Raw genomic sequence first — 26,935 nt, forward strand, 5'->3', positions numbered from 1 at the left:
CGTATTTAATTCCCTTCTTCATCCCTTATTTACCTATATATTTATTTCTCCCTTTCTTTTATTTATTGTTGCCTTATTAAAAAGCCCTAAGCAATTCTCCTATGGCTTAGCTCTCCTTCTCAGGGGTGGGGTTTGATTTGTCTTCAATTTTGTTTGGTTATAAATTGATCTATTTGTATGGAATGATTACAATAAAAATTAATAAACGGGAAAAAAGTGTATAGGTCTTTAATGACTAATATTTATAACAAGAGCACCTAATATTTGGTCCAGTATTCTCACCTATCAATAATCAGGCATAATCTGAACGTGTCTAAATCATTCCTCCTACTGTTTCTCATTTCAAAGTAGATTCTCACTACTGTACTGTATATATGAGAACATAAAATACTCCACTTTTGCTCTTTTCACTATATAGAGTGAAAGAAAAAATAATAATTTGAAGCCTGCGCCGGCAAGATGGTTTTCAGATCCAAAAATTATCTGGTAAAAAGGGATGCACATAAAAACCAAAGTAAGGAAACACATTTTAAAATGTAATCGGTGACGTCTGTTGAATCGTTGTAATTCCTGTCTTTAGCGCCACATTTTCAAAGAGCAGCTGGGACAGTGTGACAGCCAGGCAGTGGCTTCCGCTGATTTTGCCTACGTGTAGTTCCTTCCATTTCGCAGGAAACCTAGCAGCTCGTTTGAATGGTAAATTCATTCGAAGAGACGCTGGTGTGAGCCGGAGGCGTCGGTTTTCTCCAAAGTAAAAAAAAAAAGCCTTTTAACCTGTACCTCCCCATAAACCTCTACCCACCTACCTTTCTTCCTTCTATTCGCAGGGGTCGGTTACCATGGTGCTGCCGGGCTCCACCCTCGTCCTCGCCCTCTGCGGTTGTCTCTTTAAAACACGGTGAGGTGGCTTGCGGCGGCTCAATGGTGAATCACAGCGAAGAAGTTGTACTGCGTTTAAATGAACGCGAAGCTTTTTTTCATTCCTTTTTTTAATTAACTACCAGTCTTTAAAAACCAAGAAGTTCATTTTATAAACGTACGCTGATCAACAGAATTCTAAGGGAAATTACAATCGTATCAAATAATGTCGGTTGAATCTCCTAATAGTAAAGCAGGTTCCAGCGGGGTAAGTCAATTAAGACATATGTTTTCTAAAGCACTTTTAAGTCAGTTAGGTGTGTATTGTTTTGTTACAGTTGTTGTGATCTGTAATTTTTTTAAAAATTGGACGTCTTTCGGTTTAGCAGAAAAGTCCAAAATCATGTTAAGCATCACCGTCTGTTGAATCATCGAGACTTGTATCCATTTTCTTTGCGGGGTTACATTATATTGGCGACTTCCTTGATTTATTTTGATTTCGTCACGTGTAAGGGGATTTATACAGAAGTGGCATGGCCCATTGAAACTTTGACTTGTTTTGCTTAAAAAGCGGCAATATGCAATTCGCAGTTGGATTCTTTAGTTATAATTATTGATGGGCGACAGCAAGTTTGATTTCTATTTTTGGCTCATTTAGTGCACGTCGCCCCGGAAATGTGAACACGAACAATATCTTTGAATATTATTCTTTCCGATACTTGGTTTTTAAAAAGCAGAGCCAATTCCGATTCAATTAAAAAAAACGAACAGCTAAAAACGTCAGCTGTTTATAATGTAATCGCAGTTATTTTTGTGTCCAAGTATGCCTGTGCCTTTTTTTCTTTTATTATTGATAACCCGGTGATATCCGGCATGAAAGTGCAAGTCTGCTACGCGCCCCTGCTCGATTACTTGCTTGTGTAAATGTGATGTTTTTCGGCTTCTTTTCTTACAGGTGCCAATGAAAAATATCGAGAGGGAGCTTATCTGCCCAGTCTGCAAGGAACTCTTCACGCACCCCCTCATCCTGCCCTGCCAGCACAGCGTCTGCCACAAGTGCGTTAAGGAGTTGCTTCTTCTAGGACACGAGGACTCTTTCACAGATGCGGGATCCGAATCGTCCACGCCTGGTAGCCCCCGTTCCCGGGGTGCTTCTCCCAGCACTGAACGACTCGATCGGCTGCTTCGATCAGGTCTGTAACACACTGCGCCGGACCCTTCCTAATTATATAGTTTATTGTGTACAGCTTATGTCAGATACAGTAATTTTTTTTAGAGTCGAGAAAACTTTGTTTTCTTGATTACCAGGATTTTAATCACACGCAAATTCAAATCTTCATATTCAACTAGACTCCAATGAATCAACCAATTTTATAATATCTAACCAAGTTGTTTGGCACAGGAATGTTGACAGTTTGCTTTTAAATATTATCATCTTTCCTTTAAAGGCAGGCAGCTTGCCAAGAACAGGTTAAATTCAGTAATGTTCTGCAGGATATGTAGTTTGCGTTGTTGCCAGCTCATACTAGTTGACTTTCTAAAATGAAACGGAGCTAATTAATTTCATGTAATATGATGAAAAGCTCAGAACTTTGTTAAATGTAGTAGTAAAACAAATCAAATAAGTATTGATTTTTAAGTAGGCTTTATTATCATAGAAGGAACTTTGTTTACCAAAATTGACCAAAATGGTTCCCTTTAGTTCACTTACTAAGACATCACACATCTAACTATTGATATGCTTGAATTGATTTGACTGGGAATACAAAAAAAAACTCAGTTTTGTGAACAAGATAGATGCCAAGGTCGGAGATTTTCTGAAATCATATTCCTTATATTTGTTCCAGCTATGTAAGCCATAGCAGTAGCAGACAAAGTGGGTTAAAAAGTAGCTTGGATAGTGTTATAATAAAGCAGGTGTGTGAAATGAGAAGAAAGTGGATTCAGATTGTACCAATGGCAGAACACAAGTCCCAAAAACATCTGTGGGGTTGCTGCCGGTAATAAAATGATTGCTATAGTTGTCTATCTTGTTGAGGCAGACGTTTCAGTGAGATGTTCAGCTATCGCTTATGTATTTGATTTATATTCTAAAAACGTAAGTTTTTACCAAGAAGTCATAAAATGTGCAAGTTTTGCATTTCATAATTTTGTTTATACTGTATGTCTGTCTGCTCCTTTTACAATATGAATATTGCATGCAAAAGGTAAGAATCAAATGGGAAATACTATATATGGGTACACTCTACAGTTAAGATTAAATGACCTCGTAATTTTGTGTATTGTAGTGGTTGAGTGTTTAGTGTTGCTTTCTCAGATAGAGTGCACATGTTTCAAATCCCATATTCAGGTTTGCATATTTTTGCTGTATCTGTGTGTGATTTTCTTCCATATCAATAAAGATATTTTTGTCCGATTGAGACTGTTAAACTGCCTTTAACTAAGTGTGTGCATGAGAGGGCCCCCTGATGGGCTGTCACACTATCGAGGGTTATTTTCATTCCTTGTTCTATAACCCTGGATTAGATTAAGTGGGTTGGAGAATATTACATAATTAACCAAATGACTTTTATATATATAAAAAAAAAAAAAAAAAAAAAAAAAAAAAAAAAGCCCCAGACTATTTATATAGAATAGTTCCACACAATGTTGCAGTGTCAGTTAAAAGTGACATTCTGAAATAAGGTTAAGTATAAAGACTACCTCCTTGTATGCTGATTGCACTTGGGGTGTGGATCTTAAAGCTCCACAATACAGTATAAAATCAGATATCAAATAGAGTATTATGGGAGAGTGTATATTTTATTTTTTTTAAATTTTACAGCAAATATATTAAAAAAAGAAATGCCTTATGGTTTATGGTACACTTTTTAATTTTAAACTCTGGTAAGTGCATGGCTCACTGTGATTATCTTAAGCCTTTAACTGTTACTTTATACTGTTATTCATTTCTGTTGGTGTGTTTTGGCATTTGTAAATGGCTACTGTGTTGAATACAGTTTGATACTGTTATGAAACTCTCATGGGGAATGTGATATTTTTAGAGTTGAAAGTCTAACTTGTAACCTGTTACAACTGCGCAATTCATGGTCAAAGTAAGCCACAGTTGATTTGTTTAATGGTTTCCTTCATAACAAGTTATTGTTGGTGCTAATCAAGACATTTCAACAACTCTGTTTTAGCTTGTTTTTAGCTTTGTAGTGTGAGATATTGTAGGGCATGATTACTTCTTAGTACCGGTAGTATGTCCAAGTGTTTTAAAAATGTAAAGGTATTTTCACCCTCTTTTAAAATTATATATATATATATATATAAGTGAATAATGTAACCATTTTAATTTTTCAGGTACTACATTTGATCTTAGTTGATACTTCTGCATGCTAATACTATATGTACAATTTCATCATCCAGTGTTTTGTGTTCATTAATGTGAAAGGTACTTTCCATGACACTGCATTAGTCACACTAATTATTAATGTTTTTTTCCTTTTTTTTCTTTTTATGGAATGTTATAAAGAGCTTTGGGTATGATATACCTGGTAGACGGTTCATTATGTTATGTTTAATTATAAATCTTATCTGCAGTCTATGAGGGTTACGAAAATCCAGAATAATATAGTCATAGCACTATTCATGAATAGGTATTCCAGAATCATAAAAGTTTAACATGTAGTAGATCTATTTGCAATATGGTCAGAATTGCATTGCAATAGCCCAGCCTAGACTACAATCGATTTCCACATTTAAATAATGTGTTAAGTTGTCCGCATTATAAGAAAATATTTACATTGTGTAGGCCCTGTAACATAAGCTTACATAAGAAAATTGATAAAATGAAGTCTTTTTTTTAAACTAACGTGACAGGCTTTGGTGATTTTCAACATAGTGTTTATAACTTCTTATGCACAGCTTCAGTGACCCTTTTTTTTCTTGGCAGGAACTTGTCTGTGTGTAGTCTGCACATTCTCCCTCCATTTGCATTTGGGTTTATCTCCATACCCTGGTCACCTCTTACTTCCCAGATGACTAGAGATACCACTTAAACTTCTAGACCAATTTAATCCAGTATAAGTGGAAGGGTTTATCATGTTGTGGGCTGGAGCCCCATTTGAGTTTAATTTCTGCCCTCTGATGTTGCTGGGATAGGGTTTGTTTCCCCAGAGCTCTGTATGGGAGAAGATAGGAAAGGAATTCAGAAAAAAATGTGGATGGTAGGTTTTTAGTCTTTGAAATCTCTTTGTAATTATAATATATGCACCCTTTAATATGAAATTGCTTAATGGCAAGTATGGTTGTATTAGATAATTCAGTTAATTCCTTTTATTCATTGAATAACACTGTCACCAATTTTGGTGTACACTTTTTTTTTTTTTTTTTTTTTTTTTTAAATTTAATTTCTCTAGTCCATATTTAATTTCCTCTGTAAAGTGGCCCTTTTAACTGAGCAAAAAGCACATTAATGCAGCATCTGTGCTCCAAGGGGATTTTGCTTTACAGGTTTAAAATGACCTCTTCCTGACTGGAGTGGCCATCATTTTGATATAGGAAAAATAGAGGTGATGTTATTTGGACTCCCATTGCTCCATATGTATTCAGAATAGTCTACCATTGGGTTAAAATGTTTTGTGCTAACCAAAACATTGCTTCATGCACAGAATTCATTCTTTAATATTAGAACATTGTTTTTTTTTGTTTAATGCATAAGAGTTTTGGGAAAACAGAATGTCTTCTGTTAAAGAGCTTCAACAGAAGATCAAGAATTCAAACAATTTTTCTTTTATAGCAGAAATAAACTTTCGGTTAATAAAACTGTTGCATTAAAACCCAGCGGCCAAGGTGTCTGTTACCAGAACTTTAAATCCACACTGTTGTTACCAAAGAAATGCAAATTGTCTGACTGTTTATTTTCTTTCCCTAATTTTAAGAGCAATTTTGATTCAACATTTCCATCATTTATGTAGAATGACTATTGTATTACTTTTTTTTTTTTTTTTTTTTTTTTTTTTTTTTTAAAGTCTTTGTTTAATTCAGATTTTTTTTTGTTTCAATTTCTGCCTTAACCTAATGCTTACTAACTTGGCTTTTTATTTTATTTTTATTTATTTTTTTTTTAACAGTGAAGACTGTAAATGAAGCAGATTTGCAATGTTCATGTTTTCATTTCGGCTTTGTCTTCCTAGATTTCAAATATTGTTGAGTATCTTATTCAAAACCTGTCTGATGCACAAACCCAAAGCTGATACAGTAGAATAGCACCCATTTGAGAAGGCATCTGTCACTTCAATGAAGATGTACTGTATAAAGTGGCATATAATTCCCAACTGATATTTAGAAGAATTGCACCAAATAAGGCTGAGGTTTGCAAAAGAATTTGCAATTGCCTGCTGGCCTGGATTAGTTTTTATTTATTTATTTTTGTAAGATCCAAGATTCTTATGACAAAAATCCTCAAAGGTATAGTCATTTTGAATTGTGTGGTGATCAGATATTTATTACATTTGAACAGGATCGAGAAGGGAACATATCAACCCAAAATATATTCAGTTTTTTTAATTGTAAGACTTGTACAATTAATGAGTAGGATAGCTCATCCCTGTTCTTTGATCCAAACATCCGTAATGATGTTCTGGTATTTTTGGAAAGTTACAGATGAATCTTTTTCTAGTGTGTGCTTATCTGCTGTGCATAAACTTTTATTTCTTCAGCTTTGCTTGCAACAAGAATGTATGGGGTTTGGGGATTTGCATAAATTTTACTTGGCTGACTCTTACTCCAACTTTCTGTCCGTTGATTGCAGCTTCACTAAGACGGTCATTTGGAAGGAAAGGTAGAATTGGGTTCAGTTTTCTTTGTAGCTGTAGTAAGTATAGTGCTTTCAGATTTCTGTGAACACTTACATTTCAGAACTGTCTCTTCTGAAATTTCTTTTTCTAAAACTGAGTGGTCAAGTTCTTAACCAAACTTGCAAGATGTTTGGCTTCTCCTCTTTTTTTTTATTAAATAGAAGGCACATGTTATATTTTTGTAAACTTTTCTTTGAGTAAACTCCACTCCCCCACACCATATTTAATTTTATATTACATCTAACTCCTACTGCCTTCCACATTAAACTTCGTACTTACTTGTATAAGTGTCTTGTTCATTAAAAGAGACTTTTGTAGATGCAGATACAACATGTCTTATCCAGCTTTTTAAAATACTCTTAATATCCTCTCTCAGAAGAGGATGCACCACTTAATTTTAGCTAACTTCCATATTGCTAGCTAAAAGCTACTTATTGCATTGTAGATGCCAAATCTAAATGTAAGGATCAATTATTAAATGTCTCATTTTTTGCAACTTTGCTGTTTGGGGAATCTGTATACATTGGCTTATTAGGACTCTTTCAGGTATACAGTAGTTATTGCTCCTTATGGTTTAACTCTGAGAAAATAATAAATATCCTAAAACTGTAATTTGAATAATTGAGGTTGTGGCATGGGATGTTATTTGTAAAACATTAATATTTCAAGGTAACTGGTTTTATTGTTAACATTTTTAATATGTAATTATTATGCTTATGTCAGTTCAGACACATTAGAAAGAAGTTTGAATATGCAAAAAACATTTTCTGGATAAAGTTTTTTTTGCTGTACAGGCAAGTAAGGAAGAAAGTTTCGTAAATCTGTCTGTACGTCCAAGCTCCATTGTGCACAAGCAAACAAGTATTAATTAGTGTTTTAAAAAAAAAAAAAAAAAAATTATGCTTGCCATTATAAATTCTGCGTTGTGTTTTGCTGGCAGATGTTTGTAGTATAAAGTAACGTTAGATTCTCTTTCTGTATATGTTGACCAGTTGAAACTGTTTCCCATCATGCATACAGACTCTGATTATGACAGCAGTTCATTTTTTTTTTTTTTTTTTTTTTCCCTTATATAATTAACATTAGCGGAAGAAAAATTGGAGACGCTTTATCGAAGTAACTTTTATGTTTTTATCAATAAAAATTTAAGTTGCCATTCATTGATAATAACCCTGCCATGCATGTCCATGTTACTTCTGATTTAAATTCTTTTTCTGCACTGCAAAGCACCACTGAATGTAGATGCACCAGAAAGCCATAGCACACAGTGTGATACAAGCAGCATCTTCCATTTACCTTCCTGTGATGCTTACCCAAGAGACTAAGTAAATTTTTTTGTTCCTTTCTTAATAACATTGTTTCACCTTGACCACCAAGTAATCCATATCCATCATACAACGCTAGTCCAAGTACTCAGTTGCTTGAATTATGTCTGTGTTCACAGCATGTTCAGTACATGCCTGCTTGTGTTTTTCATTCTGTTGGTACTGCTATTGTGTTAGTCTTGTGCTTGCTAATGTTGTCATTTGACACACTGTTCATTTTATACTCCTATCCCTCACCTCTCTCGCTTTGTTGTCTTTGAATGCAAAATGGTTTTTTTTTTTGTTTTGTTTTGGTTTTTTTTTTATGGAATTGTGTGATGCATTTTTGAATGTTAATTAGAAGTACAGGATCATTAGTTTTTCCTGAGCTCTTATAATTGGATCTGATATGCAGTATATTGAAATTTTACGTTTTACTGATGCTAATGCTTCAACATGATATTGCATGTGTTGTAATGAATTGGGCAGATCTGAGTAAGATATCCAGAGGCAAAGAAATTAACTGAGTTGTTATAATAACTGATCAGAGTACCAAGTATTTAAGATTTTAAGATCAGATGGGACAGATTAATATAAGGGAAAAACATAGACAAACTGAGACACTCCATACTTCTGCACAATTTTATCTGCAATGCACTTTTCACAGTTCATGAAATAAGTAACATCACTGATGGACCCAGCCCACATAATCAGTGAATTACTTCTGGTTGTTTGCTAAAGCAGGTAGGTGTCCCAAACTGGTATACCACCATCCCATTCATTTTTCACAACATTGCAGTGTTGAAATTGCCACCTGTTTTCAATTTATTCTTTTTTTAAGTGATTTTTGTCAGGTCTTTTTTGAGTTGTCCTAATACAAGAATGATTTGTGCCAGGCAGTCAAACATTCAGTCTAAATATGTGAAAAGGTGATTGCCCATGCTAAGGAAGCCAACTCAATGAAAGGAGTATTTTAAATTGTTTGTGCGTCTTCACTGCAGACAGAGTCCTTTAATTTTGTTTTTATCTTGTTCTTGTTTTATTCAGTGAAAAATGTGTGAGTTTGATCTACACAAAATCTAAGAAAAACGTACAGTATTAAGATCAGGAAAATTGGTAAATATTGAACTCTGTTTTGGTACTTGGGTTATTGTTCTTTCTGCAAAATTACACTGAAACTGCTTTTCTGCTGTGGGTATTACAAAGCAGTACAGGTTTATAGCCTTGCTTGCCATACTAATGTGAAAGGGGCTAAAGTAACACTGCCAGCAGTGAAATGTAGAAGTGGAGGTGTGCTGTTTTTATCCATCACAGTAATTTGCATTTGCAAATGCAATGTGAAGCTCAGTTTCAAGACAGAAGATGAAAAGAACTTTTATTCTCTCCGATTACCCATAATAATTTAACATACTGGTTTTTCGTAGCCTAATGTTATAATGTTCCTATTATACATTTTTTTTTAATTTGTTGACTTCATAATGTTCTTGATGGCTTAAATCACATGTGAAATGAGCAGTCTCTAAACTTAGCCCCATCTCATTTGCAATGTGTACAAAAGATGGAGATACCTTCTGATTTGTACTGTATATCAGTAAGAAGGACTAAGATTTATTTATTTATATTTATAATGGTGTCTGTGTGTATAAAAAAATTGAGTATGCTGTATTGTATCTAAAATCTCATTTGTCTGAACCGCGACTTTTATTTTGCAATGTAGTAACAGAGCAGAATTACAGTTTTGGTTGTCTGCAACTAAAATGTTTAGGCTTTTTTAAAAAGTAAAATGCCATTAAGAGTTTAGAATCTAGAAATTAAACTTCTTTATGAAAACCGATCCCTGTTCCCCAGTTTCTTCTAAATGGTTACCTTGGTGACATCTACTAGTTATAGAACTTCTCATTGCAGTGTTGTTTAAAGGGCAAGTGTTTATAATGATCAATAACAAATTCATATTTTAAAGTTTTTAAAAAAGTGATTAAGTGCTTGGGCAGATAAAAACAACAATCTCTTACGTTTAAAAGATTAACAGAAGAATGTTTCAGCTAGCTGGAATAGCCGATAATGTAAAATCGGCTGCTTCATTACAGAGGAACCTATACAGAATACAGGCTGGGGCAGATTTGTTGTAGCTGAAATTTAATGTATATTTTATAATATTACAAGTAGAAATTAAGAATGTTAGATCTGAGTACACAATGGTAGGTTTGAAAATTGAATGTCAACCTTATGGTAGTGGTTCTCAAACTCAATTCTTGGGACCATATGTGGCTACATGTTTCTATTCCAGCCAACTTTTGTTTTTAATTGGACTCCTAGGATGATTAAGCAAGATGTTTTTTTACTACTTTCTATGTTTTGGGGCAGTGTTAAAATTGCAAAACTAAGTGTGGTATTTTTTTAAAAATTAGAAAATACCAACCACTTATTATAAATGTTACATGGGGAAATTGTAATCTTTTTTTTTTTTTTTTTTTTTTTAGTTTAATTAAGGTTTTAATCATTGTGATTTTCAGTCCGCTTTCTGGATGTTCTGGTTATTTAATCCTTTATTTATAAATGAGCATGTTTGTGGGTGTGACCATGATGTGGTTGCAGCCTTTCAGCATTTAGTGTCATTTGCCTGGGAAACTGTTCTGCTCATTGTTCATTATTAGGATACAGTTAAACAAGCAAACTATACAGAAAATGGCAGATTAATAGGAAACCAAGTTAAGCATTTAAAGCTTTAGGAAAATGCAAACATTTCTGAAGGTCTTATAGATATGTAAAGCACACAGATCTTCTGAATACAGATTAAGAGGGGAAAAAAGACCTGATAATTAAGTGAGATCAATTAGAAATAAATTGACTTCTCTGATTGTGAAACCAATTGGAGCAAAAACCTGCAGACACATGTTGTCCCCAGGACAGAAGTTTGAGTACCACTACATTATGAGAAGAGCCTAAGAGTTTTGGTGGACATTTCACTTTATACAACTGAGTAATAAACATAAGTGATTAAGAAGGTTAAGAGTCTAAGTTTTTATAGCCCAGTAAGTGGACTCCAAGTTGAGGGATGTTATGCTTAAGGCATAATGCCCTCATGAGTCTTGGTCTGGACTACCGTATGCAGGGTTGGTCTATATATTATAAAAATGTCAGCAGTACTAGAGGAAATAGAAGAGCAATTAGGCTCTCTACAAAACAGAGTGCTAGTTTATTATACAAATTGAACATTAAGAGGTAACATGATTGAGTTGTTTAAAATCATGAGTAGAATTAGTACTGTAGATACAAGCTGTTACTTTAAATTAAAAACTTTCCTATATCTTGAAAGAAGGCACTTAAGGAGTCAAGATGAAAGTGCAGAACATTCCATTATTTTGCATGAATGCTTCTTCCCATGGAGTTAGCCCAGAATTAAACCATTCATCTTCTTTTATACTTTTTTCTGATTCTATCACCCTATCTCTAATATATCACACCATCTGACTCTTAATATGCAGAAGTTTCATTTCCTCCAGTTAATTAAAGCCAAAAGAAATTTTGTGACTGTCGATTCTCATATTATTCTGCACACCATTTTGTTAGGAGGGTATTTAGCGGATATTCCCATTGATCTACATTAATGGTATCATACAAGGGGTGTGTGGGCTTTTCCACCAGTTTATCCCCACTTATAGGAGGAGCGTTTGCCATTCATTTACCTCATTCCAACCTTAGAAAATGATGTTGGTAGCTTTTATAAGATGAGCCAGAGACCTCATTTGCTTCAGCTTTAAGTTGCATTTAGTTAACCCTTTAGTTACATTTAATCCTTTTCCTTATGTTTATAGGCTTTCAAAACTCCCTTTGATGTAATTTTGGAGAAATAATGTGAATATGAATGATAAGTTTATTGGGCTAAATGGCCTGTTGTCTAAATTGTTCTGCTGTGCTTCATGCACAAGGTTTATTGAATGCTAACAAAACCTCTAGACCCAATTGAGTTTTTAACTGTCTTGCCCAAGATTATTGTCAAAAATGAGTAAGCAGGCATTTAAAATGTTGATTTACTATAATAATTAATATGACCAGACAGGATACAAAATGGATCCCAGTGATTATATATCAATAAAGGTAACAAGTAGAGTTCCTCAGGATTCTGTGCTGATGTTATCTTTCCAAATTATATTAGTTATGCAGATTGTAATAGTAAAGCACCAGTGCAATGTAGAACCAGGACAAGTACTCCAAACTGTATAAACACCTAGAAATTGCAAAGGTTTCAGCAGCCCCCTTAACGTTGTTTTTCCCTGGAAAAATATTTAATTTTTTTAAAGAAGAAAAAATGTTCTTGCATGTAACAAACTTGTAAATATCAAAATATCAACATAAATGCAATAGGAAAGGTATTTCTAGTGTCCACTGCTGTACTGAGGCAGATGTCGTACACACGTTTTGTGCAGCATGCTTTGAAACAGTCACCCACAGCCCAACGTTAAAATCGGGACAATAAAAGCATGTTTCTTTGCATACTTATATATATTTTTTCTGTTTCTGCAGCATGAGAGGGGAGTATGACAGTGCCTGATCCACACAATCAATGCTTTTTTAGTCTACCATAGTGCAAGGCTTTGGTGACTTCCATATTTCCTCTGACATGACACCATTGCTCAGAGGGCTAATGACTTTCTCATTTTTCTGCTTGATTGTAGTCTTTTTGTCATGCACCCACTTGCACCACGGTCAACCTTCAGGTGGCTGAATTCACCAGGCATATGACAGCGTTTCAGTTGTATAGTGCAATATGCAACCATTTCAATATCAGTGTCAGCATCTGGTAACCAGTTGACATTGTCAGCAATATAACTTGACTTAACTAATGATTCATTTTGATTTGTTCTAAAGCTAGCTTTACAGCTTCTCGTTTACACCCTATTATGTTTTGGGTGAAGGCTCTGCCCCACTCATGATTATTGATGAGTTACTGTAGAGTGGCAAAATGTATAGAAATATTTTTTTACAGCATACTATTATCTTATCCGCTAGATGGCCACAGAATACTGTCCTGAGTTCTTTGGGCATAGCACTGTAAAGGGGTTCATTACAAGCCACTCCCGAGTCTGACTTGGAGCTTAACTGTAATTACATAGAAATCCAAGCCTAAGACATATTTGGGTATAGAAACAGCAGCACCCATATAAGTAATGTTAAGCTCAACTTATTTTGTCTGCTAGTCTTGCTTCAATTTGTTTTGGGTGTTTCATTTGTTCTGAGCAAGCAGATGGTCAAAATTGTGGGTTTCAAAGTAGTCTATCTTGTTCATATGGTCCTGGAGAGTAAGTAAGCAAAATTTGTTCCAGATTGGTGAAAGGGTGTAGGATTATACAGTATTTGGTACATACAGATAGACCTTGTATTTGTTATTTACAGTAGATAACACACAATGTGATTTTTGTGTGTTAAAAAAAATGTTCATAACCATATTCATACTAGGTTTAACTGGGGATGTTTTAGATAATTTTTTATTTTTTTTTTTCAAACTTAGGTGCATGGTGTGGGAACTGTTACGTATGTGGTTAGCTTCTTGAATTGTAATTTTGTTTGGAATATTGGGGGGGATATACATTACTACTCATTTAAAGATGTTCATAGCCACTTTAAAATGTTTTTATGACCATTGAAACATTACAGTGAAATATTCTGGTCATTGCATGTTATGTGACCTGTTTTTTGTTTTTTTTTTTTTTTTTTTGTCTTGGGATCTAATTTGTATAATTCTATAGGCAGTATTCTATATGTTTAACGAGATATAAACAAGGTGGTTTTCCAGCAGTTCATACAGTATGTTCTTTCATTGTCCAGCCTGCTTAATCAAGTTTAGAGTTGCAACAACCAATATATATCTGGGGAACTTGGAGTGCAAGTCATACTAATATAATTTTGAAAAATCAAGAATTACACCCATTGCTATACTGTCATATGCATTTTGTAATGTTTAGTTACATTTAAACAGGTTTATTAAACTTGCCTCCCTTGTAATTAAAGCAGAAATAATAAATTGAAACACACTATCATAGTTTGTTTTTTTTTTATATTTATTATTATTATTATTTAAAATTGGTATAAACAAAATCTGAAAGTGAACCTCTGGAATCATACTCTGTTACTTGCCCATGTCATTGTGACAGTGTGAAACTTTGTTCTTTTTGTTATTTTGTTTTAATGAAGTGTAGTTTATGGTGGGTTTTTTACAATTATTTAAGCTTCTTTTTTTTTTTTTCTTTTTTTTTTCTTTTTTTTTGTCTGGTTTTATTGCCTTTCAAATTAGGGTCCGGCACCCCTTCTGGTTGGAAAAGGAACTCCCTGACACCACGAATTACCACATTTCCTTGTCCAGGATGCCAGCATGATATTGACCTTGGAGAGCGTGGCATCAGTGGCTTGTTCCGCAATTTCACTTTGGAAACAATTGTAGAGAGATATAGACAAGCTGCAAGGGCTGCTGTCGCTATCATGTGCAATCTATGCAAGCCTCCTATCCAGGAGGCAACCAAGAGTTGCTTGGACTGTAAGGCAAGCTACTGCAATGAATGCTTTAAGGTGCACCATCCATGGGGAACCCCAAAAGCTCAGCATGAGTATGTGGGGCCAACCACCAATTTCAGACCAAAGGTAAAGAAAATACATTTTTCACCAAAATATTTTCTGGAAATGCCAAGTAACTTAACCTATTTTGTTTCAGTGATGTTGAGTTGCAATGTTAACTTTTATTAAAATGTCCTCTTTTTCATAAAACCAGCTTTAACAATTCTTGCTTATATGAATACTTTCCATTTTCTTCACTATTATAATTATTTTTATTGACTAAGCAATGTATATGTGCAACTCCATTTTTGAGTTATTTGCTTGTTTGTACAACCTTGACATTAATACTGATTCTGACTTGTTCTAAGTTAGTTTGCCGTTTCCACTACCAGCACCGTAATCTGTGCTCAGAAGAGGTGTAAGGCAAGTTAACTGTAGACATGTTGTTTATATGAACATATTTCATAATTTTGAGCATACCTAAAGAGTTAGACAAAGCACAAGGCTCTGAGCAATGGTTTTGTCTGGACATCCTTTGTGTTAAAGCCAGAAAAATAGAGTAATAGTAGTTTTGGGAGCTAAATAATGTAACTCTTATTGTATTTTCACTACAGTTTACAGTGTTTTTAATTGTCTGTGACAAATAAATATCGAATAGATGCAATTAAAGTACTCTGCAAGTTTACACACGTAATGCAGTTAAAACCCAAAATGTGAAGCAGTATCTACCTTCTAATGTGCATATAATATCTTTTATTTATGAACATGTTTAAGTTTCTGAGTGAGTGTTAAATGGTTATGTAAAGTAAACTGTCATAAGGTAAGATAATCTAAGACCGGTGGCCATGTGAGGAAGGGAAATGTTTATATTTGATTTTTGGGGAAAAATAAACCTTGAGCTTTGCCTTAATTTAATTGATAGTTCGCTGTTTATAGCAGCTTATTTGAAGAGGGCAATATTAAAATATCATTAGGGGTACACTTATGTTTATTAGAGTTATTTTATCCCCTATGTTGTTTAGATTAGAGAGCAGCCCTGCTGTGTGTGAGTGCTGGATCTTTTTTATAAGTACAGCTGAGTGCATACAATTTGTTAATGGCATTGATAGTTTACTTAAAAGTCTTACAATTTTTATATTTATAGAGAATACTAACCATTCAAGTGGTGGTTTTTTGTTTTTGTTTTTGCTCTTAAAGAACAAATACACAAATGTGATATCAAAAATTATGTGCAATACAGGTGGACGTGGGAGTAGGAGATTAGTGACCTGTCAAAGACCTCATCTCTGACATGATAGGAAACATTTTGAATGTTTATTGCTTACAGGTTTTCCATCATCCCAATGTTGGCTCAAATTTGTTTATGCAGTTTTGTCAAATCCACTTCTGTTTGTGGCTATGCAATATAAGTGGAATAATCCCATCTTTTATCTATAGTACAAAACTATCCAGTCAGAAATAGTTTGGTTTTTCCTCATTATAGGTAAGAGGCTGGAGGAATTTAGTCTGTCAAAGTCTGTATCAAAAATGTTATAGAACGTTGTGATTGAAGCATCTCCCTTGTACATGAAATGATAGTTTAAAGTAATTAGTTACCCACTGGGCATTGTAGAATATTAGGCTATGGCACATTTCTAGTCATTCTCTGATATCTGGATATTAAATTGTTGCCTGTAATCAACAATCTCTTACCATTTATTTTTATTGCATTTATAACCAATTTATTCTGTACAGATCCTTGTAGGTGCTGGAAAGTGTACCTGCAAGTCTGTTATTTGAGAATCATTCCTAGCATGTTCAGCCCATCTATATAAAGATTTAATGCAAACCTTTGCAAATATTAATTCCTTAAATTTTATCATATTGCATTGAGCTTAGATATTTGCACAGTGTGTTCACACTCTCTGGTTGGCAGTGAAGCAAGGGTTAAGTGGTTTTGTATATTAAAAAAAGTTTTTGACTTTTATAGTTCAGATTGCAAGACTACAAGATTAAAAATTAAATAACGTTGTTTGCATCCTACCTTATGTAAGGAATAATTTTCAAATGTCGCTACACAAACTCATTTTGTCCCAATATAAATAGTGAGTCAGAAACATCTGAACTGTTCTCAGTTATAAATTTATTTTTCAACTAGTGGTTTTAGTGGTGATTAGTACATTGTAATTTCTTGCTGAATCAACAAACTTCAATACTGGAAGTAGTGAACATACTTTATATAGCGTATATGAACTGCATAAAATCTTTTACATAGGCATTTCATTTTAGCCAGCTTCTAGCTAAAATATTGTTTGAATTTGAACAAGTTAACACGGAAGTTCACAATAATGCAGCCTGTTTTTTGTTTTTTTTCTTCTTTCCTTATTTTGCTCATACAGCAAACACTATAATTTAAACAGGTATGTTTGTTAATTTAGTTTCATCACATAGTGTTAGAAATGTAGCCCAATAACATGGTATCCATAATAATGCATTATAACAAATATAAACCAGAATTGCTCAAGACTGTCCTATTTGCTTACACAAGCCTGAGTACAGTCAGTTTACAACATGTACAACATTTTGCCACCTTAAATATTAGTCACCAGAAGTGATGTAGTGAGTTAACCTGAGATGGAGCCCATAGCAGCCTTGAGTTATTTGCCTGTTCACCTGGAAAATATATTCTGCCTTTTTCACTCTCCATCCCTCTGGTTTTTTTTTTTTGGTTTTTTTAAAAGACTGCAAACATTTACTTAGCAATTTATTAGGTATCCTGCTGTATAAATTTTGTACTGATAGTTGGGCAGATCACAAAAACTTATGTAAAAAACGGTGCACTGTAAAAGCAGTAGCTTGTAGAAAACTAATGGACTGTTGCCGTGATCATCTTTGTGGTAATCGTTGGGAAATGTGGTTAAAAAAATCTACAGGTAAACTGTCTGGAATAATACTAATCTTGTGTGTTTTTGACAAATAATGATCTCCAATGCTTTTACAGTCACATACTATAAATATATTCACTAATGTGTATGTAATACATGCAATGCATGCTATTGTCCAATGCAGGCTACTCATTTCTTAAATTTCCACCAGCTTTTCTGCTAACATTTTGCTCCACGCCCAGCAGGCACTGAAACGGAAAAGGTTAATATCACAGTTGAGGGCAGCATTGTTTAGATTCAATAGACATCATTAGCTGCTACTGTATGGCCATAATAGTTATGCCTAAATAATACGTAGTGCTTACACAGAATTGCTTTTTTTTTCCCCCTCATAATGACAACACTGTATTAAAGCCACAAATTAACCGATAAGCTTGTAGAATATAGAGGCCTGCATAGATGGACTTAAATTAGTGGATGTGGGTACAGAAGCAGAAATACAATATTCGTTTGGTTCCATGCTGCTCAATTATGAGTGTTTGTAATCGACAGTTTGTGTGTGTGTGGTTTTTTTTTCTGTTTGTTTTTTCCCCTCCTCTTCTAATGCACTTTACTTTTCAGAAAGGAGGCTCAGCATTGTTATGTGTAATAAAACCTCTTCCGTTATTGCAGCTGAGGGATTAGATTCCATGGGTACTCGATATGACCATCTGTTCATAGTATAGGGCAGAATGGTTTGTATGAAGCAGGCAGCCTCTTTTCCCTTCAGTAAAATAGGTGACATTGATTTATCAATTCTTTTGTAATCTTATATAAAAAAAAAAAAGCCTTAATTTTATCGCAGAAGAAAGTTCATGTAAATAAATTGCTTAAAACAAATCCAGCTCCATGTATCGTGCATTTCTGTAATAATTTCAGGACATTTTGCTTGTTGCTAACTGAACTTGACCCCAAAAATCTGATTCTCATTCAATATCTTGGTACAGGCCCAGTATTTGACACTTTTTGTCTTCAGTCTGTGGTGTTACTGAGTCAAAGTAGTTGGTTTAAAAGATGATAATTTAAATTTGGACGTGTTTTTGTTGTACTTGGTCTGGCCACCTAGAATTTTGAATGTTATAAATGGCTTTGTGTGTAATATATTTAAGACCGTTATTCAGGTATTGGGTATGTATAAAATGACAACCTCCTGGTACAGTAGTTACCGCTGCTGCCTGATACACCTTTAGCTCAAATCCTATGCCCAGTATTTTTCCATCTAGAGTTTGTACATTCCTGGTGTATTTTGTAAGGTTTTTCTGCCATATTCCCAAAGATATATGTTGGAGCTAGGCTTGGACCCTGCTTCCTATAATGGATTTGTGCAGTATCCAGGAATCGGCTCCAACCCACAGTGGTTCTACATTGGATTAAGCTCACTTCAAATGGTTATTATATGTACATATTTTTTTATGCAAATATCTTTTGTTGAACCTTAGTAATCTGTTTGATTTTGGGTAAACGTTCTACAGTAATTAAAATAATTAATTTTTAATTTCATTAAGGCAACTAATTTGTGGTATATTTGTAAGTATAATATTTACACAATGGTTATACTCATTACTTACTATACTATACACATTTTTTGTTTTGCTGTATGTTCCAGAAAAAACTTTAAATATATTTCATGTTAAAATAAGATCAGTCATAATGTAAATTTTAATAAACTGTTCTGAGAGTTGGAATAAAACATAAATTGTGACTCAATATGCTGTACTTGTTTGTTAGATTATTTTTATAATTATATGATAATTGTTATATACAATATATAAAATACAAAGTTGACTTACTCGTTCATCAACCAAAAACACTATTTTATATTTAGTTAAAAAACTGAAATTGGGCAGGATGGTAATTATTCACTAAGAAAGCACATTCTGATATATCAATATTTAGGAGTAAGTCCCCCACAATAGAAAATGTACTAAATGCTGCAAAATCTCAAAAACACCTTGATGAGCTTTGATTTGAAATTTGGTAATGTTGTAGAAAAAAAAAAAATTAGCCCACACATGTTTTATTTCTCTGTATTTGTGGATAATAAAGCTTTAGTGTGTGGGCTATTCTTGGAGTCTGTATCCTTTTTTGCTTCATCATTGACTGTGCGAAGAAATGGAAATGCAGTTCATCTAAATGAATGTCGCAAGTAGAACAATACAACACAAGCCAGGAGCAATGACCTGCTGTACGCCCATTTAAACATTTGCATAGCTCACTAAAATGGTCTCCACAAACCATAAAGGAGGTACATAGTTCAAGATGTTTCTTTTCACCTGTTCTTATCTCTACAGTGCTTAAAACATCTGGTTCATTCCATGGAACAAATAAATGCACAAACTGTAACTGTCAGTGTTGCATGTACCGAGTTAAAGAACAGCAAAGTTAAAGTTAAAATGACCAACAAATTCCAAGTCTCTAGAATAAGCAAGAATCTTGTACTCCTGTGCAATTGTATGTAGCATGCTCAAAAGTAATTGGTTCCAGTGAACTAATATTAGTCCTGGGGAGAGAGCAACAAGTATTACATACAAGAACTATACATAGTTTTACTTACATAATAGTTCTGATACATCCAATTAACAGTCTGCACTAGCACCTAGGCACCACTGTCTTAGGAAATTTCTCAGGTAACACAGCTATTGTACCTTAAACATATAATAGCATGTTCAACTCTTTGTGAATGTGTCAAAGCAAAGAAAATACAATTCCGCCAAAAAAAAATTGTTATGGATAGAATACAAATCGTCTTAATTGTAATGATTTTGTACATGTTGTCAGTGAAGATTTGCAATTAGTATCCTTTTATAATTGAGGCAAGAGAACCATTTTCAATTCAAATTCTATAAAAAAAATCTGAACAGTACTATTCAGTCGCTCATTAAGTGGTTTGCAGTGCCCTATTCTTGTAGAATGCTGTCAGATTTAATAAACAGAATTGATGTCATGCTTAGGAGACAAAAGCATCAGCTAGTGCTTTCCAGCAGTGCTTTATAAATTTGAGCTGCCACTCCTTACCAGTGATTAAAGATGGATACACCGCTATACTGAGGGTTAATTAAACTTTCTGGGAGAAATTTTTCTATTACAGAGCCTTTGTGACATTAAAAACTTAAATGAGAAGTTACAACTACTCTTGATTTCTTGAACTCTCTTCTATCTGGTGCATTATGTTGAGGTGTTTTATTTCATCATGGACTACTGCAAATATGTTCTCATTTGCTGTACTTGGGCTTGTTAACTGTTTGTTGGCAGTGTTTGTAGCATCTTAACCTTTAATTGAAGTGTTGTTGGACTCTGTGCTGTGTTATGTTATGTTAATAGATACCAGATTAGCGTATTCAGCTACCTTATTATAGTATTCCCAGTTATTTAACAGCAGGTGAGTAGCAAAGTAATCAAGTTAGAATTCATTTTTTCTGTATAAAAAGAGTAGATGTGTGTAATATGTTGTCCTGTGGTTTTTTATTTTAAAAAGACATTTGGTTAAGTTTAACAAACAAACTTTTGATAAGTGCAAAAAGGATTTAGGTACATAATGAAACCATCTTTTTGTATCTTGAATTTTAGATGGACTCATTTATTTTTGTAGGGAATGTCATACACAATGTGTTTTTTGAAATCGCAAATCACATTTGAATCGATACAATTGGATCCAGATAGGGTTGTAGTCTAAATGTTCGTGATCCAGGTCAATATGATCTTTCTCCGGCACATTTAAATATCGTAATTAAGAATGCTCCACAAATTTCCAAAACTTCCATTTTTCTCACTTAGCAACCATTACCAACCTTCCCCAGTACAAACAGGCTCGTGAATTTGCAAGTAGATGCTGTTTTTAAGAATCTAATGTTATAATATTAATTTTTCAGTCATCTGTATGTGTGGTGAAACATGTTGTTCAGTTTTTGCAGTCCACATGTATATTTGCTTTTTTTTTTTTTTTTGTTTAATTACTGTATTCTCAGCAACAGCTTGTTTTTGCTCAACAAGGAGAATAAAAAATCTGCTGTAGAATATCTGACTGGGAGTATCTTTGAGCTAAGATCTCTGCAATGTAAAATGCAGCTTGGGAAAATAATTGTGGACCCTTTACAATTGTCTGGAATATAGCGTGTTTGTGTTTTGTTTTTTTTTTAAATCAAAATATTTCACTTTTCAAAGTTATTATAGCCTTTTTCACAATCTCAAGGAGCTCCCATAAATATCAAGTAAAGGGTATCTTTCCCAGGGACTAGATGTTTTTTGAAATACGCATTTATTCTTCTTAAATATAAAAAAAATACATATGTAAAATCAAAATAATTAAGTCTCAGTAGATAGCAGAAAAGTTGAGAAAGGTCTTTAGTGAAGTGACCCATCTTACTAAATAGAACCACTTGTCTGGCAATAGACTTGGGAAAAGCAAGTTGGAAATATTTGTTCCATTGTGTGTGCTGCAGTGCAGTGACTGTTATCATTATTTATTTATTTCTTTTATTGCCACAATGTTCTCAGAGTTCATGATGGGTGATAGGTTTTTTTCGTGCCATGCTTCTACATATCAATATAGTGGTACATATCATTAAACACCAATACATCAGGACACATTTTTAAACTATGGTGAAACTGTGATAGTTGTTTTTTTGGTTTTGTTTTTTTGGTTTTTTAACAGGTATTTTGATAACCTATGAGTGCTGCTGTCAAGGTTGTATCCTTGTAAACGTTTGTGCAACATATTTTTGTTTGTGGTGATTTGTCTTGATGGAATACTCTGCAAATACCATTTGCATTAGATACTTTTCCTCAATTCACACACTTGGTCTCCAGTCAGTTTTATTTATTTCTATTCTTTATGATTAATGTATCATGTTATTATAATCTTATGTTGTAACTGCTTTATCTGTCTAATGCCTTTTGTTTTATATGTGCCCAGTCTTTTATTTTTTTTCTGTTAGTAAGTGATTAGTGTTTGACTTATTGCTTTCTTTTCTTTATGTAGGTTCTAATGTGTCCAGAGCATGAAATGGAAAAAGTCAACATGTACTGTGAAGTTTGCAGGAGGCCTGTTTGTCATCTTTGCAAGCTTGGTGGCTCCCATGCCAACCATAAGGTTACCTCTATGAGTAGTGCCTATAAAATCCTGAAGGTTAGTTCCGTTTTAGAATTTGATTCTTTGGGGGTTTTAAAAAATATGTTGCATGTCAGGAACTGCTCATGTGGCAGATGTGTATTGATGAATCGTAAAGTTTATTGCATTTTGTTAAAGGGAATGGTGCACATCCTGACCAATGTATGCACACTTAGTGTTAGTCATATGCCAATTATTATCTGTATTCAATTGCTTTGTGTATTGATGCAGATAAACTGAAAATGAGACAAAAGAAAAGAATCAATGTCTAAAATAATTACACAAAAACACAATGTCAGATATTCTATGTAATACCTCTTCCTCCTGTTCTGCTTTTAACTATGTGAAGGGACAGAGCACTACAGCTAAGCTTTCAATCTAGAAGATTTCAGATAGAGCCTGGGAACAGCAAACAAGTCTTTGTCCTTTGTCTTTATTGGCACATACAGTATTTGGAAAGGAGCTCCCAGATAGAGCTAAATTATTTGAATATTCTTAAATGTGGGCACTGTGTTAAACATTTTTGATAGCTACTGCCGACCAGTGGAAATTCAGCATTCTTTCAGCCTTCTCATAGAGCTTCGAGGTATTATGGCATGTAGCATTGTCCATTGTCTGAAGTAATCTGTAAAGTATTTAGCAAATTGATGTTCATAAGATTTGCTACACCAGCAAGATGTATATGGTGGTCCAAAGTTTAGCAGAGAAACAAGTTTCTAGCTTTAATCCATACACCTGTATTTGCAGAAAATACAATATTGTGCTTTTCTTAGACAAGTGGTCTGAGTTTAAGTAATTTAGAAACAGTATTCTGTATATCCTATATAAATAAATGTTGCTGTTGTTGTCATCCTTATTTTGCTCTAAAGAGTTTCATTTCTCTAACAGAGTGGGTTTTTTTTTTGGTTTTTTTTAATCCATAAGGATGCAAGAAGTTATTCAACATCTTGTTGAATTTGTCTATAGTAATACATAATTTAGAAGGAAATAGTGAGGGGGGAAAAGAGTGTATGTGTGTGTGTGTTGTTTTCCACTTCTAGATCTCTTAAAAAGACACCAGTTATATGAAAGCCGTTACTGTCATTTTAAATTAAGGATGCTTCTATTTTAAGAGAAAATGGCAAACCACATCGTAGAGAATAAACTCTGAAACTGTATCACAGTTCCAATTTCACATTTTTAATTTAATTTTACTGTTTTATATTTTGTGAGTTGAAAGTTCAGTATGACATTTGTAGGAAATAGACTTCTGGTTAAAATTATAGTTGCTTAGAAGTTGAATGGGGAAAATATAGATGTTCTTTAGGTGCAGGTGATTTTTTGCACCCACAAAGTGACATTTTACATTTTCTGAGCCCTTTTTATGTATCTGTATGTGTACATATAAAATATATGGACAAAGGTGCAGAGAGTTGGGGGGGGGGCATATAAAAGATCTATGGCTAACTGGTTTATTGAGGTACATTGAAAGTCCAATGTTCTGCAAGAGTGTGGGGGAACTGAAATGGATAAAAGTGTGTTGCTTTTGAACTAATTGCAATGTTTCCCTTGTTTTTGGTTTTACACCAACTTGCCAAGGTTCCTCGGAACCATATGCAAGCCCATTATTGACATCTTAAAATTGAAAGAATGATAAATGCTGATTGATGTCCTCACAATGAACCTTTTCACATCTGAATGTTGATGGCACAGTTTCCTGGAAATTGCATCCAGCAATTGAATACAGGAACTTCAGTGTTGTTCCTTGTGTGAAATGCCTCTGCTGTAACCTCACCTTGCCTATCTTTCATCTTTTTGCAAAGTTGTTATTCTTACCCATTTTAATCCTTACACTTGTTTCTTTTATCTGTCTACTGTCCATGTATGTGGCTCTATCTTAAATTTCATTTAACTGGTATACATGAATGCAAGGTATTGCTCCTCTTAAAGGTATTGAGTTTAGTTTCATAACATTGATCTGTCCTTATGTTGTGCAGTTTTAATTAGGTGGTCAAGTTTCCATTCACTTTTTATATTCAGATGTACTTTTGTTGTTATGCCAACAGGAGAAGCTATCCAAGAGTATCCATTACCTTATCAGTAAAGAAGACCAAGTCAAGAAACAGATATCAGACCTAAATGTTTTGATTAATGAGACCAAGGTGAGGATACATTTTGACAAGATAATTCTTTGTTTCCAGGCTTTAGAGTGCTGCTTTAATGAGAATAGGATGACTGGTTCTTTCTATCCTTCATTCTTTGTTAAAGTTGGATAAATGTGGTCTATTTTCTTTGTGTGTGTGTGAGAGAGAGAGAGAGAGATGTGCACAAAGTACTTCTTATACATGAATAGCCAGTTAAATCACAGACGAGGTTGATACAAAATAACTTGTGTTTTATTTTTGTCATTATTTCTCATTTTTAAATATTAGAGTACTCTTTCTACATCATTGAACAACATTTTCTGTTATACAGTTAAACATTATTCATTCTCAGATATGGATATCGTGAGATTACTTATATTGTATGTGTTAAGATTTAGTAAATAGTTTTTAGAAACCGATGTCAAGACTACAAATTCCCAGTTACTAAACAAATAGTTCAGAAATGTGTTGCATCCGTACCATTCCTAAATATAGTAGCCTATCTTTAACTGGAATTATTTTTCATTTTACTTTTTAATTGTTTGAAAAAGATTTGTAAAGTTAAATTTGTATTGCTCCCTTTATTTAATAATCTTTTTTTTTTTTTTTTTTCAGTTTTATAACTGTAGGCTCAAAGTCAGCAACCTGTATTATATTATTAAATAAAACTGTTTGCTTAAGTAAGCAGTTAATCACCTTCAATAGGTGATATGCTGGAAGATCCCTTTACATTAACACAGTACAATTTTCATGTAAGCATCTGATTGCTGCGTAAAAAGTCCCTTAGACAATTTAAGAATGTTCATCATCTGTGGAACCTGTTATTTTCTGTATCAAGGAGAATTCTTGCACTTGTAGCTCTTTGTAAATACTGTATTTATTTTACTTAAATGATCTAGTTTTCAAATAGTTCCCTATTGCAACAGATATAGCAATACAGAATTATTTTTGTCAAAAATCACACCTGCTGTAATTGTCTCTTAAATCCTTGTATGTTGTTTTTTTCTGAAATAAAAATAATAAATCAAAATGAAGTTCAAATCTACACTGTTAAGTCACTGTCCATTTCATGGTTACAAGGAGCAAAGGCCAATCCTGGAGACATCTTGGCACATCTACATTCATTCACATTCATAAGTGTATCAGTTTAGAGTCATAGTACTGCTTAAATATGGAGTTTTCTTTTTTATTAAAGGGTATAAATCTTTCCCTCTACCCAAATGGCATTTAAACCCTTAGGGTTACTGCCGAATTTGCAATTAAGGTGAAGGTGGTAATGAATATCTAATTTCATATGCTTAGTGTGGGGCAAGATCATAAAGCTCTCAAAACAGATGCTCCTACTAAAGGTTTTTACAGAGTTATTACTATCTGATAAAGTCCACTTATGCATCCAATATTACACATATACTTGTACAAAAATTCACAAGTTTGATTTTTTTTTCTTTAATAAGTTCTATTAATGGTCTTCTGCTTTACTTTTTAAATTGAAAGTTACACACTTACAAAATATTTTCAGTAATTTCAAAAATATGATTTTTCATTTAAAAAAAAGTATATATACACACCTGTGAAAATACCAGGGGCATCGTGTGCAAACAGTGAGTATGCACAAAAATGTTGCGTATGACCGTCTCCCCACACTCTTTGAGCTGTATAAAAATTAAACTTGGCGTAGACCCACATATTAAAATATGTGAAATTCTAGGAGGAGTCGGGGAGGGGCTGTAGGCCCGCGATTTAAAATTCATATGCATTGGTATTTATAAAGGGGAACTTCTGTACGAATAGTTTTATTCATCTGGATTTTTTTTGGACATACTCATATTTCTAGTTTTGTTCATATGCCAGGTTTTAGTGTGAATTCTACGCACTGCATTATACATTGAGGCCTCAGGTGTTTATTTTGTGTGTGTGTGTGTTTTTTTTTCTGGATAGAAGAATAAAGAGGGTGTATTAATTTAAACATTAACTTAGGTGATGTAAGAAAAACTAGCATTAAACTACACGATAATGAAGAAATCTAGCACTTTTCACTGACCATTTAATGTGTCTGTTTTCCATCTTTTCCTTGTGACACTTTCATGCTACCCCTCTACCATTTGTTCAAGCCAAGTCATAAAGAAGATGATTCCCAATTATCAGTCAGTCATTATCCAACCCGCTATATCCTAACACAGGGTCACGGCGGGGTCTTCTGGAGCCAATCCCAGCCAACACAGGGCGCAAGGCAGGAACAAATCCCAGG

General features: G+C 33.9%; 1 protein-coding gene across 1 annotated transcript in view; it reads left to right on the forward strand.

Moving 5' to 3' along the window:
- The window catches only part of trim36 (tripartite motif containing 36), an 85,357-nt gene that overhangs the window by 40,894 nt on the left and 17,528 nt on the right, over positions 1 to 26,935 (forward strand). The window contains exons 2-6 of the mRNA XM_051930188.1: positions 1,814 to 2,051; positions 6,656 to 6,685; positions 14,298 to 14,641; positions 22,436 to 22,582; positions 24,610 to 24,705. Coding sequence (XP_051786148.1) covers positions 1,814 to 2,051; positions 6,656 to 6,685; positions 14,298 to 14,641; positions 22,436 to 22,582; positions 24,610 to 24,705 — 855 coding nt within the window. The remainder of the gene's footprint in view (positions 1 to 1,813; positions 2,052 to 6,655; positions 6,686 to 14,297; positions 14,642 to 22,435; positions 22,583 to 24,609; positions 24,706 to 26,935) is intronic.

The sequence above is a fragment of the Erpetoichthys calabaricus genome, chromosome 7 (assembly GCF_900747795.2).
Source record: "Erpetoichthys calabaricus chromosome 7, fErpCal1.3, whole genome shotgun sequence".
Taxonomy (NCBI): Eukaryota; Metazoa; Chordata; class Cladistia; order Polypteriformes; family Polypteridae; genus Erpetoichthys; species Erpetoichthys calabaricus.